The 14436-nt window shown below is 43.0% G+C and overlaps 1 protein-coding gene across 1 annotated transcript; it reads right to left on the bottom strand.

Moving 5' to 3' along the window:
- Positions 1-1605: 1605 nt before the first annotated feature.
- Positions 1606-2559, bottom strand: LOC130829377 (olfactory receptor 52M1). Its single transcript, XM_057695872.1, has one exon. The coding sequence runs from the start codon at positions 2557-2559 to the stop codon at positions 1606-1608; it is 954 nt and encodes a 317-aa protein (XP_057551855.1).
- Positions 2560-14436: the final 11877 nt, after the last annotated feature.

Below are 14436 nucleotides of genomic sequence, written 5' to 3'. Positions count from 1 at the left end.
CCTCTGTTGTTCCTCGGAGAAGGGAACACTGAGAGGAGACTGCTTTGGTGATCTGTGCGCTCCCAGTTCTGAGAATAGTGGTTACAGCTAATGTCTGTTGTGTTGGGAATGTGAAATGCTCAGTCATCTGACCTTGGAATTTGGTTTTCACCTCTCTCCTGGTTGAGGTAAAGAAGGATCAGAAAGGCTAAAAGCTTTAACATTAGAAACAGACATCTTAATTCCTGATGTTTTTACCTCTCAGAACTCCCCAACGATGCTTGGTTTGTATCACTTCTGGGAACATCAGTTTCCTCACCAGCAAAGTAAAGATAGTAATTCCTGCCCTTACAGTGTGGTTGTAAGAATTACATTAGTGATATCTCAGTTAATAGCAGCTAAGTATTATATATCACCCATTTTCTAGGTGTTGAGCTACTATTTAATCTGGAGGGTAAAGTCAATATTCCTTTATTTTGTGACCCATCTAGAAAACAGCACATTATGATCAGGACTCCTTCAGATGGATCAGGGTTAATGAGAGTTTCTGTGGGAAGGGCAAGGTTTTCCTTCCCATGGAGCCCTCACATGCTAGGGGCCACTTGTTGGGAGCATCCAGCAGGGAGGATACGAGGGCAATGCTGAGATGTGGTCTTCTTGACTCACTGCCCTGCATTTAGATGATTTTTCTGTTCCAGGCCATCCTTTCATGAGTGGTATTCCCCAGACCTATTAGACCTACAGGTCAGTCTTTGTCTAGAACACTTCTTGTTTATTAATACGAGCAGTTTTAGCAGCATCTCAATTGTTTAAGGCTTAAATTAGAAAATACTTTTGTTGCAGCTAAGGCCGCCTTGAAGAAATGACCCAGTTTTTAGGATTTATGTATTAAAGTACACACAGAAAACAGTAATATTATATAACATCACAAAATATTATAAACTCCAAATAAGACATTTGATCTGCACAGCTCAGACTCTGTGTACAGCTCATAAAGCATTCTCTATTGTGTACAAAACGTGAACAATACAACTACTTCATAAAATATCTGGGCATTTGTAAGAATTGCATAAGTGCTGAATTTAACACTAATTGCTACTTGTGTTACTGATGTTATCATCGTTTTGCCTTTTCTGTGGCTTAAATATCCTTTAGTAACTAAAAAATGTCTACCCTTACAATTTAGAGCTATACAATGTTTTAAAAATTTGTTTTATTAAAGTATACTTGATTTACCGTATTGTGTTAATTTCTGCTGTACAGAAAAGTGATTCAGTTATACATATATATACATTCTTTTTCATATCCTTTTCCATTATGGTTTATCAAAGGATATATTGGATTTGGTTCCATGTGCTATATACAAGGTCTTAACCTTGTTGTTTATCCATTCTATATATAATAGTTTGCATCTGATAATCCCAAACTCCCACTCCATCCCTCTCCCACCTTCTCCCTTTTGGCAGCCACAAGTCTGTATATTCTTTTTTAGCATTCCTTTGGAATTACAAAACCCAGAGAACAGAGGGCCTAACATCTCAGACTGCTTGAAATTCCCAAATGGGAAGCTGCCTACCATATTTAAGTAGTTTCTCCATGAGCTTGTTTAAGGGAAGGAGGTATCATTCATCTGATCTTAGTTTCTGCCTTAAGGATTTGAAGAAGTCTTTCTCGGATCTGCTTGGTGCGAACAGCATAGACAATGGGATTGAGAATTGGAGGAACGAGGAGGTAGAAGTTGGCCAGCAAGGTGTGGATTGGAGGAGGCACCTGGTGACCAAATCGATGAATGAGGGAAGAAACTGCAATGGGAACATAAAAGATCAGGATAGCACAGATATGAGAACTGCACGTCCCCAGGGTTTTAAGCCTGGCCTCAGGAGTAGCCAGCCCTATCACGGCCCTGAAAATCATCACATAGGAGGCAGCAATGGCCATTGAGTCCAGGATCAAGACCAGAAAGCCAATGCTCAGCCCATAGATATTGTTGACCTTGCTGTCACCACATGTCAAGGTGACCACAGCCATGTGCTCACAGTCGGAGTGGGAGATGACACGAGCTTTGTAAAGGGGCAACCTCAGGCGGATCATCAGAGGCAGGGGTCCAATGTAGAGTACACCCCGGAAGAGGGCCGCTAGCCCCAAACGCCCCACCACAGTACGAGTGAGCATCGTGGCATGACGGAGTGGGTCGCAGATGGCTACATAGCGGTCAAAAGCCATGGCAAGGAAGATGCCAGACTCAACCGTGGCAAAGCAGTGGATGAGGAACATTTGAACCAAGCAGGCATCCAAGCCAATGTCACCAGCACCAAACCAGAAGATCCCCAGCAGTTTGGGCATAGTGGAAGTGGACAGAACCAGGTCAATGATAGCCAACATGCACAGAAAGAAGTACATGGGCTGGTGCAGGCTACGCTCCACCCTTACCACAGCCAGAATGGTGACATTCCCCGCCATGGCCACCAGGTACATGGAGCCAAAGGGGATGGAGAGCCAGATGTGCAGGGACTCCAGTCCTGGAATGCCGGTGAGCTGGAAGGAGCTGGGTGCCGAGCAGACATTATGAAAAGTGAGCATGGCTAGTTATAAATGAACCTTCTCACTTGTGCCCCAAAATGCTGTAGAACTTTTTTTTTCCGGAAACACAAGACAAGCATATTCTTAGGTCCTATAAAAATGAATAGGATCATTGACTAGATAATATCCTATAAACTTTCTTCCAAGTTACAGAATAATGTCATGGCATGCTATTACTGTGTTATGATATCTACAAGTTTACCAAGCACAAGCCAAAATACATATTTGAATGAAATATGTGAATATCTTTATGCAATATGACTCTCAGTGAAAATGACCTAAGGCAGACAGGTAACTTATTTAGTCGTTTAACTCTGTAGGTTGTCTCTGAGGTATTTCTTGGGATTGTATTAGCAGGAGACAGAGTGAGGGCTCCTTGATTAGAGACACATTGATGCTGAAAGATGTAGTGATAGACCCCTGGGACTACCTAGAGTTTATGGTAAATCAAAGCTTAATCTTGGGGCCAGCATTAGCTACTGGATGAGCTGAAATGTTTAATCTGCAGGCCTGAATCAAAGTGGATGTAGGTGGGTGAAGAAGACTTTCCAGACGGTGGAACAAAATGATTTCTGACAGGTGACGGCTGATGACTGGAGCTCAGTTTGTGTGTCTGTCCAAAGGTAGATCCCTGCAAGGGCTTTCTGCCCTCTTGGAGGCTGAATGAGGATAAGATTCCAGAGATGGAGAGGGTTCTCCCCAGGAAGGAAAAAGATAACATTTGGTGCAGAGTAGTGTGAAACCTAGATCAACATTGGGTCAAAGAAATGCCCTTACTCAGAGTCCAGAGCAACAGGCTAAAGGGGAGATGTACATTTAGAAAGAAGACATGGAAACAGTTCTGTATTTTTTTAGGGACTAAAGGATCATACCAGAATATGTTCCCGTGTATACTAGAGGGATGCCAAGGGAAGATGTAAGAAGCTTTGTCTTCTATATCTTGAGCCTTGTTGGGTTGGATATAGCAGAGCCGTTGATAGTCTGGGCTTTGGAATTTTCCAGATCTGATCTCAGATGTTGGCAGCAGGAATTTGAGGCAAATTACTTTATCCCATTAGTTAAACACAATTGACCTCATTCTACAATAAACTTTAATATGTCCTGGAGAAGTCATGAGGATTCAATGAGAAGGCAGTGTTTAAGGCACAGGAACACTAAGCTTTAGCTCTTTAGACAGTTGAGACTAATGTGTAAAACCAAGGATACATTCAATAAACTTCAAGGAACGTTGGAATGTCTCTCTCCAGGTAGCCATGGTGCTGGGAGGATGACAACTCGTGTAAGCCAGTTGTAGTGACTTTATCCCACAGAATTCCTGTGCACAAGCTGGGTTTTCTCTCCATCTCAGGGTTCTCATAGATAACTATGAATGAGGATAAAGTGTTGGGAGTAGCAGGAAAAAAGGGAAGGTGATAAGGCTGTCACTTGGGCTGGAAAGGAAAGGAGTGCACAGGAACCAGCCTGTGATTGAGGTGACCAGGTGGGGTGAGTCAAGGGCTAGCCTGGGAAGAACTTGTCTTGGTTTCTTACGCTTTGTGCTGCTTATTCTCCATCTGTCCCTCCAGATCCCTGTTCTGTGTCCCCTGAAGCTGGCATTTATCAGCTATTGCTTTTCTTTTTCCCTCTGATATCTAGGTGGGCTCAGCCAATGTGAGGCAGGAGATAAGAGGGTGAGACTAGAGATCAAGGGACTAGATTCCCTAGTCCCTCCCTGCCAGGAGCATTCGGCAGTGCTGTGATTTTCTACCAAAGGCCACAGCTCCTGAAGAGTGACCCCCTCCCCCGTACTTGTGTTCTGGCAACTGCGTCTTGCCTTCCCTCCTAGGCCTGAGTTAGGTGATGCTACTCCCTGTGGTTAGTCCTGGGCCTCCACCATCCCTTGTCAGCTTCCTTAACCCTTCCCAGGCCTCTGTAGTTGGTCCCTTCAATTGCCCCCTTGACCATGCCACTGGATATATCAGCCCAGATCCCAATATCATATAGTTTTCACCAGTATCATTTCTTGAAAAGTTGCCTGCTTCCTCACTAGGACACATTTGAAAGTGGACAACTTCACAGAACTAGTTCCAACGTCCAAAGAGTTATAATCTCATTGTGGTCAAGTGCTAAACGATTTTTTACCATGGTCTTTATATTTACAATAAAAGAGGACTAATCTACTTCATTCCTACCTCCTAATTTACTGGCTTTCATAACTTGATGTTATACTTGGCAAAGCATAATCATGTGAAGAAATCTTGTTTCCCTCCTGAAAAGGGAGAGCCCTTAAATGGAAAGATTAGTGGGAATTGCCAAGTGAATTAGGCTTCTGTTCTGGTGCTTGTCCTCCTTACAGTGGTTCCCTTACTCCTATGTTAGTGGGGAAGCTGTTTCAGTGTCTGTTTTCCCTTCTGATGTTATTTGAGTCACATCACTACTGAGTCACACCCTGGGGCAGTGGTTCCCTTTTAGATTTGGGTAGAGAAAACACGTAGCAGGATCTCACAGACCAAATTACGTAAGAGGCTAAATCTACACCTAGTGAATTACAGGCATAAGAACTGTTTTCTCTCGAATGCAGGCAGACCTCTACTACATCCCAGACCTTGTTAGCACCAAGCCAAATGTCCTCAGTCCTGTGAACTGGCCTCAAGCCCTGGAGAAGATGGATTTGATTTTTATCCCTATTTCCTTCCTCATACCTGACAACACACAGAGCTGTTTGCCTGATGGATGTTCCATCTCCATTTCATCTCTTTCTCTTCCTACCCGCCTCCAGGAACATATCATGAAACTGAAAAGGGTACCCATGACTGGAGGGATGAACTTCAGCTGCTGGATGGAGATGGGCTGAGCCTTGGGGTTAGCTTTGTTGACCTTTATCCTTTCACTAAGACCCTAGCTCTCCTTAACTTACACCTCCCTAGTCTGAAGGGCAGCCGTTGCTACTTAAAAACAGTAGGAGGCTACTGCAGCTCCTGTTCAGTGTGGCTGTGAGTATGAGGGAGCAAAACAGGACAGCTCCCACCTGAGCTGTATCCAAATACATTTGTGAATACAAGCCACAATTCTTAGTGTTCTCGCCCTGCTCACTCCTTTTTACATGGCTGAATTTTTCTATTTCCCAAATGTGTCATGTGGTTTTGCTTCTGATAATTACTGATGTTCTTTCTTGGTTTTTTGAATAGCATCCTTATCTTCCTCTCCTGGCTAGTCCTTATACCTGGCACATGGCCACAGCTTAGGTATCATGGTAAAGAAGCCTGTCTTTGTGTTGCACACGCATGGTACTCCAGATTGCTTGCTTTCATGCCTGTTTCCCTGAACAGAGTATAAGTTTTGTGAGAGTAGGGAGCATGTCATTCTCATTCTCTGTTGTAACCCTTATGCTAGCATAGTGCCTGGCTGTTGAAGAATAAAATATATTGTGCTTTTTTAAAGCACCTGGCAGTATTTTGGAGGTTCCTGTATTGGCATTAGTGAACTAGAGGCCTCTTCAGCCTCCTTGTGTATGGCTCTGTGTGGACTCCACCCTTTCTAAGTCCCCTTCCAAGAGAATTCCTTCCCACTGGGTCTTAAAGACTTACACGGGAGCACGACCTAAAGCTGGATGCCCAACTTTAAGTCCCTCCTTATATGCTGGGAACACGTACTGTTTACCTTTACTCCTTTTCTAGATTTTCCTTTTAAGATGCTCTTACCTGAGATGGGTAGTGTCATCAAGAGCCTGGGGCTCTGCAGATGCCTCTGAGGCCTGGCACTTATAAGCATTCTGCTCAGGGGTCAAGAGAATTCCACTTGTAACCTTCCCATTATCTCAGTGGAGAAGGAGAATAGCAGGCTTTGTCCCAGAAGGACGGACACAGATTCTAAATTTGAACTCAGTTATCTCTGGCATGTGAGGATTGGTCCGGAGAGATCTAGGTCTGTGGAGGACAGACCTCTTAACTGAGTCATGATCCCTTGGGTCCACGTCCTGCTCTTGTTTGTTGTCTGGCCTCCCTGGAGTCTGCAGCCAGGCTAAGGACACCAAGTAGAAATCAGAAAAGCCTTTCTAGAGGAGGGATGAAGAATATTCTGGGATTAGAACTCAACCTAGCTGTCAGTTTCTAAGGAAGTCTGATACCCTTACAGCACTTGGAAGTAGTGGTAGAGTCCTGAATTAACTTCAAGATAGACAAATGGTTATTACCTGAAAATGAGGTACTGCAGATTGACATATACATGCTAGTATGTATAAAATAGGTCACTAATAAAAATTATTTTCAAAAAGTTAAAAATAATAAAAAAAATGAGATACTGCAGACTTTCCCCCCCACTCTGGTTTACACTGTGAGGGAAGGACCCCATGGACTTAGGTGGGGCAGTGCATCCTCCTTTATATCTTTCTGAACCTAAACTTCCCAACCTAAAATCCTGTTTCTTAGGAAGGAGAAAACCTGCTTTCTCAGTTTGGCTTCTCTCCTGGTGTTGTGGGGCATCACACATTAGGACATGTGATAAAATATGGCCTTTGAAGAAGTGGCTTGAGTTTGCAAGCCAACTCGGTGACATACCTACTGTGTCACCTTGAACAAGTTGCTTCACCTTCACTTCTTCAAGCATAAGGTGGGAATAATACCTATCTCTGGGCAGATCTTACCACTGAGATACTGTATATAAAAGGGCAAGTAAGGAAACAAACATGCCAGCTGCTTAGACAGTATTGTTACCACCATCACTGCTGTTTTGTTTCTTGGAGGGGCTAAACCTCAGAGAGACAGTTTTAACTGTCTCCTTCAGACCTGGAGCCAATATGGTCAGGGCAGGGGCCTAGGAAGTAGAATCAACACAGAAAGAATCTAATTTGTATTCTTAATACCCTTTTAGAGGAGTCTACTTCTCTGGCACCTCAGGAAAAGCTAGGAACTTGTAGAAGCTTGCTACCTGCTCCCCAATCTTAAACTTTATTTTCTATGTAAACCTGCTGGTAGTTGCTTTGATATATAGTGTTATTTCTTCCAAACCTGTGCACAGGTTATAACCTCAGCCCAGTAAAAGGAGGAATGTCATTCCGTACAGATTCATATCTAGCTTTTGAAACTTTGGTTCAGTAATCTCCTTGTCCAGCTGATGAACTCTGCATTTAGAGTTTAATAGGTGAGATATGTTTCTTTTGTACCTGGATCTCTTGCATGATATTTAGAAATAAGTATTCAATAAATCAATGCATTTGAATTGAATCATATTAAAGGCTAAAATAAGGCTTCTCCCTTTAATAATTAGATTTTAAAGGACCAACTCAAGGCAACCTTTCTCAACTGATGGAAAGGTTCAGAAGAGCATTAGAGATAAGCTTTCTCCATAGGCTATATTTGAAATATACATTAGATCAGATCTGTATTCAGCCTTGGAAGCAGAGATGAATCAGAAGCAAACATTATCTGTGTTCATTCTAACACTGTCCAGAAGAGGGCATCCTGCCCCAAGGATGAGATATCAATAACAGGTTGGGCTCTGCTAAACAAAGGAAAACATCAAGCTTGGTGTCACTAAACATGTATTTTTTAAAAGTTTTTTCTTGGAGCATAGTTGACTAACAATGTTGTGTTAGTTTCAGGTGTACAGAAAAGTTATTCAGTTATACATATACATGTATCTATTTTTCAAATTATTTTCCCATTTAGGATATTACAGAATGTTGAGCAGAATTCCCTGTGCTATACAGTAGGACTTGGTTGGTTATCTACTTTAAATATAGCAGTGTGTACCTGTCAGTCCTAAACTCCCTGACTGGTCCCTCCCCCGCATTCTTCTCCCCTGGTAACCATAAATTCGTTCTCTAAGTCTGAGTCTGTTTCTGTTTTGTAAATAAGTTCATTTGTATCACTTTTTTTTTGATTCAGCATATAAGTGATATGTTATGATATTTGTCTTTGACTTTATGATAGTCTTCAGGTTCATCCATGTTGCTGCAAATGGCATTATTTCATTCTTTTTATGACTAAGTAATATTCCATTATATACATGTACCACACCTTCTTTATCTATTCCTCTCTCAATGGACATTTAGGTTGCTTCCATGTTGGATATTGTAAATAGTGCTGCAATGAATATTGGAGTGCATGTGTCCTTCTGAACCATGTTTTTCTCTGGATATATGCCCAGGAGTGGGATTGCTGGATCATATGATAGCTCTATTTCTAGTTTCTTAAAGAACCTCCATTCTGTTCTTCATAGTGGCTGTACCAAGTTATGTTCCCACCAACAGTGTAGGAAGGTTCCCTTTGTTGGCATACCCTCTCCAGCATTTATTGTTTGTAGATTTTTTGTTGATGGCCATTCTGACTGGTGTGAGGTGATATCTCATTGTAGCTTTGATTTGCATTTCTCTAATAAGTAGCGAAGTTGAGCATCTTTTCATATGCCTGTTGGCCATCTGTATGTCTTCCTTGGGCCCATTTTTTGATTAGGTTGTTTGCTTTTTTTTTTTTTTTTTGAGCTGTTTGTAAATTTTGGAGACTAATTCTTATCGGTCGCATTGTTTGCAAATATCTTCTCCCATTCTGTGGGCTGTCTTTTCGAAAACAAGTTCTACCAAATGAGATGTCAGGAGATCAAAAACAACTTCTCTCTTTAACTCTTCCTGGGTATCTGGGGTTCTCTGAGCCACAAAGGGTCTGATTAACTAACTTGAGATTCCTCAGATTATCTCGATTTACACCTGTATATTACAATATGCCTTATATTCTCTCAAATCTGAGGGATTTTCTGGTGGCCGTGGGCTCACTCCTTACACCTTATTGAAACTTCTTCCTTGGCATTCCCTTTCAGAGCCCTACCAGGAGGCACTCTCTATGATGCTCAGTTAAAGCTTTATCTTCTAGGTCATTCATGTCCCACCCTGGATCTGTGGTGGGAATTGCATTTGCTGCTGGTGCTCAGATAGGATTGCCAGGGCAGCAACATGCAGCATATCTACCTCTTCTTTAGCCTTTTCTAGCACCATTCTTCTCTACTCCTCAGTCAGCAGGGTAGTTAATACACTTTGAACATAGCCCAACTTGAGTTGTGTGTGGCAGAGGTGGAGGATAAATTTTCTATCCCAGTAGGGTCATTCCAAAAAGTTGGCATATTTTTCCAATTAAACAAGTCTGATTTGAAAATAAAGCAGAGTAGGAGAGTGTATCCACAGAAATCCCGCTGCCTGATCTTGGGCATTTATTCCCCCAGTGGGAATCTGCCTCAGTGGGAATTGCTCTGCCTGAACCAGAGTGGCTCCCTGGCCAAATTGGGTACCCTGTCAGGCGCAGGAGCGTGAGTCCATCCCTCTTTCTTCCAGGTTGTTTCCTCCTCCTTCAGCTCCCACCAGAGTTGGTAGGGGTGTGTCAGCTGCTGTGAGATCAAGGTCCCTGGCCCCTGCTTCCCATTCTGCCTTCATTGCAACAGTGGTGGTGCTGCAGGAGCATTTATTTGTTGAATTTCTCAACTTGTTAAGAATTGGATAAAACTTTTAATATCTCCTTATCAGAGGAAACTTTTTGGTATTATAATTCTGTGCATGTTACATTTTCTCTGAATAGTCTCCCTTTGATACAACATAATAAAAGCCTGTACATAAAAAACTTCACTCCATTTTCCTCCCATGTCACAAAACAGTTCTAGTTGAAAGATGATTGTTACAATTTAGAGAGCCATTAGGAGGCTGTTCTCCAGATCCTAAGGAGCCCTGAGACCAAGCAGTGTTACAAGAGAACACCATTTTATTTCTTTTCATTGGTGCATAACTAAAATTCCCAATTCTTCAAAATACACCCTAGGGAGCTACAAGATGGAACAGAGCTCTGAGTTGTTCATGGCCGGTGCTGTCAAATATCAAGCAAGCAAACAAATACAAGGAGGTCTCTCAGGGTTACAGATTGCTTAGTGCAATAGGGAATAATCCCACCCAAATCAGTGCCCCATCAGAGACAGAGCCAAGTGACTAAGAAAAATACCCTGGTGCCAGCGCATGTGAGCTCTGCTACTTACCATAGGTATCTCAACATGCAAGTGCCTTGTTTCCTTCACCACGAAATCAAAAGCATCATGAGCCAATGATGTCTGGTGGCAGCAAGCACTTGGGACTGCCCATGAGACAACGGTGCTCTGGATTCTTCTGCACAGAACCCGAGAACTGCCACGAGCCAGGGGCCCATGTGCCACGGGCAAGATGCCCACTCATACGCACAAAGGATGGTAGTGCCTTTGTGGTCGCCAAAATTGTTACCAAACCTAACCTGGTTTCACTCACCTGACACCCAACAAAGCCAATCTACTGACTTAGGGTTGTGATGAAGGAAACTACAGTGTTTACTTGCAGGGCACCAAGCAAGGAGAATAAGCAGCTAATGCTCAAAGGCCCCAGTCTCTCTAATAGCTTTCAGGCGAGGGTTATTAAAGACTAAAAATTAAGGGTTTTAGGTGCATGACCAGCTCATGGGTTCTTCTGATTAGTTGGGTCTTAAGCAATAAAGATATATTTATGACATTTTAGTCATCACTCTTCTTGTTCCAAACTGCCTGGGTCTCCGTGGCTGTGGTCAGCGTTTTCCATCTGGTGGAGCCCTGGTTTCTGCAAAATGAGCGAAGTATATGCACCAGATTTTTAGCTATATCCCTTGGGGGAGAAACTAGACGTTCTGTGACTGTTTTATGGTTGAAGTGTTGTTCAAATTATGACTTTTCTTGCTTGACTGTTTTTCCTTTCCCTGCATTTTTTCACTTCTCTATTAACTGCTCAATTCTGCTCTTTGGAATTCAGAAGGCCTAGGAAGGTTTTTTTTGCTTGTTTTCATTTTTTTGTTTGTTTTACAAACAAGCGGGGGACATGGAGGAGTTTGAACCTGGGAATTCCTCCCATGGGGTCCTGCTTGATTTCAAATCTATGAATCTATGCCTTGATTAATCTGCCAAATCATTGTCCCTTGCTTTTCTTTTCTTTTTTTTTAAGCTTTTTATTGGAATGTATTTGCTTTACACTCTTGTACCAGTTTTTGAGGTACACCAAAGTGAATCAGCTGTATTTATACATATATCCCCACATCCCCTCCCTCTCGCGACTCCCTCCCCCTCTCCCTGTCTTGGCCCTCTAAGGCATCACCCATCATCAAGTTGATCTCCTTTTATTATACATCCCTTGCTTTTCTTGGTCAGATTTTTCATTATAATCTTTGCCTTCCAGTGTTTTAAATTCTTCCAAACTGGGGTAAATAGAAGAGACTTGCTCAGGTCTCTATTGTTGCAGGACCATCAAGAGTTCCATTGGTCTGTCCAATTCTCTGGTAGTGCTGCGTCAACACCTTTGTTTTACTCCATCATTGTCCACTTTATCCATGCTATTTCTCAACCACCTAATCTTTCCTCTGCTAGAGTTCCTTGACACTCCCCTTTGTCTCTCCCCATTCTCATAGTTACTCTAATGTTCTTGGTATCAGTCAGACCCATACAGGGAAGCAGAGAGAGCAAATCTGATAAGGCTTCTCCAACAGTTGTTTAATTTTGCAGCAGTAAAGTTACATGAGATGCCTAAGCAAGAGGGGCCCCCGTAATTACAGCATGTACCATACCTGGGTAAGAGGACATATTCAGGGAGTGAATATCCTGGTCGTCATAAAGCCAATCCCACGTGGTTTGCACACAAAGCCTATCAGCTGCTTCATCTGGGATGTTCCATTTGGGCATTTATAGGGGGAGTTGGGAAGTCCCCCTCCTCAGGATGGATACTCTTTATGGTAGTGGTTTTTATCTAGTCCACCGAGCTCGCTGTTCCCTCAGAAATAACCTCCCGTGTGTCTGGATCACAAACAGCTGTCTCATTGTTCAATCATGAATAGTGAATTTTTCAGGTGCTGTATCAACACAAACCTGTGCTTCCACTATGTAGCATTCAAATCCAAAGACACAGCCCCCAGACTGGCTATTCTCACAATGCATGTTAGTAAAGATACCTCAGTAAGCTGGTACTGATCCACAAAGTAACAGTGTATCATCTGTTTCAGTAGTTCCTTAGTTTTGTCCTTCCTGTAAATTGAATAGCATCGTGGCGTGGTTATAGCTAGTATTTCTAACTACCTACTTCCACTATTCATCCTGTATTACCTTTGTCTTCAGCAAGCACCTCTACTTATCATGGTTCTTTACTTGGCAGAGTGACCCAAACCTTTATTCCTGAAGAATGTGATCCATTACTAGTCCTGCCTGAACTGGGTTGTTGTAGTTTTCCATTGACCTTAATCACAGGACATGGTAATACCAAGAGACACCCTAAGGAATCTCCTGTGTATCCAGATAAATTCTTCCTTACTTCCATCATGGAGTAGCAGACCAATTTCCCTTGGTAGAAAAGATCAATCTCACCAGCCAACACAGTAATTCCCTACTTTACCTTTTGATTCAGACGTGAACTCAAAGTGACTCTGTGGCAGCCTTAACTTTCAGCTCAATGGAATCAGTGTCTCCTGGTAGAAGCATTGTTCCCTTTGAAACTAAGACCTCTAGGTAAACAAGGCCTAAGGATGTGGAAACAGCAAACATTTTGCTAGAAGCTCACTAGGGGAAATAGTGGTGTCACTCCCATTTTACCCCTTGATTCCTACACCTGTGAACCCTGCTATGGGAAAAATAGTACCATATATAGGATGCTGATTCAGCGCATATGAACCTCTGCAGAACTTTCTGCATCCCTGTGATATTGGTAGCTAGCTAGTACTGTAACTGAGTCTTCAAAACGCCATTCCGTTGTCCTATAAATCCACCTACTTCAGGGTGGAGGGAAACAGGGTAACACTAGTGAAGGAGAAAGGTACTTCATTTGCTGTGAACTGAGATCCTGTCAGAAGCAATGGAATACCTGATGGTGGATAAGGCTTTCTATAAGCCCACAGATAAGTTTGGAAGAAGCATTGCATGCAGGGAAGGCAAAACCATATCCAGAGTGTCTATTCCAATAAGAATAAGACACTGCCGCCCCTTCCACGATGGAAGCAGTCCAGTGTAATCAGCCTGTCACAGGGTAGGTGGCTCATCACTTGGGGAATGGTGCCATACTGGGGACTTGGTGTTAGTGTCTGCTGCTGGCAGGCTGGGGACTCAGCAGTGACCATAGCCAGGTTGGCCTTGGTGATTCCCTGTTACTGGGGTCATACATGACCTCCATCCCTGCCACCATGGCCACTTTGCTCATGACTCTATTGGGCAACGACAGGGGTGGATAGGAAAAGAGGCTGATTAACATCTATAGAACAGGTCATCCAATCCACCTGACTTTTAAACCCTCCTCTGCTGAGGTCCTCCTTTGACGAGCATTCACATGGGACAGAAATATCTTCATTTTTTGCCCTTTCAGAGATCTCTTTCATTTTCCCTAAAGTTTCTTGTTACCCATTTTCTAATCATGTTCCTTCCAAGTTCCTGACCATCCAGCCAAACCACTGACCACAGCCCCTGAGTCAGTGTATAATTGAGCCCCTGGCCCATTCTCCTTCCAAGAGAAGTAAACAACCAGCTGTGCTAATCAAAGTTCTGCCCACAGAGGGATTTTTCTTTAGCATCTCCCTTCAAGAATGTCCCAGAAAGGGATTATAGTATGCAGCTGTCCATTTTCAGGTGGTACATGTATATTGTACAGAACCTTCTATAAACCAGGCCCAAGTCTTAGGTTCCTCTGTAAACTGATCCGAGTGAACGTCTCATGAGGTCATAGCTGCAGGCATGGAGAAAGTGTAGCAAGAGGGCAGACCATGGGCATTGGGGCCAATTTATGTAACTTGTGCCCTCAAGGCCTGCTTAGGCCCAGTCACGTGTATACCACTTGCAGTTGATGGAGTCCTGCTGTTCAAGCTCCACTTAATGGCTTGGTGGGTCAGATAAAACCCAGTT

Source organism: Hippopotamus amphibius, chromosome 9, assembly GCF_030028045.1.
Source record: "Hippopotamus amphibius kiboko isolate mHipAmp2 chromosome 9, mHipAmp2.hap2, whole genome shotgun sequence".
Lineage (NCBI taxonomy): Eukaryota > Metazoa > Chordata > Mammalia > Artiodactyla > Hippopotamidae > Hippopotamus > Hippopotamus amphibius.
This window is presented reverse-complemented; position numbering and strand designations above follow the sequence as displayed.

Excerpts from the sequence above, each read along its gene's own strand:
- LOC130829377 (XM_057695872.1), bottom strand. The coding sequence starts at position 2,559 with ATGCTCACTTTTCATAATGTCTGCTCGGCACCCAGCTCCTTCCAGCTC.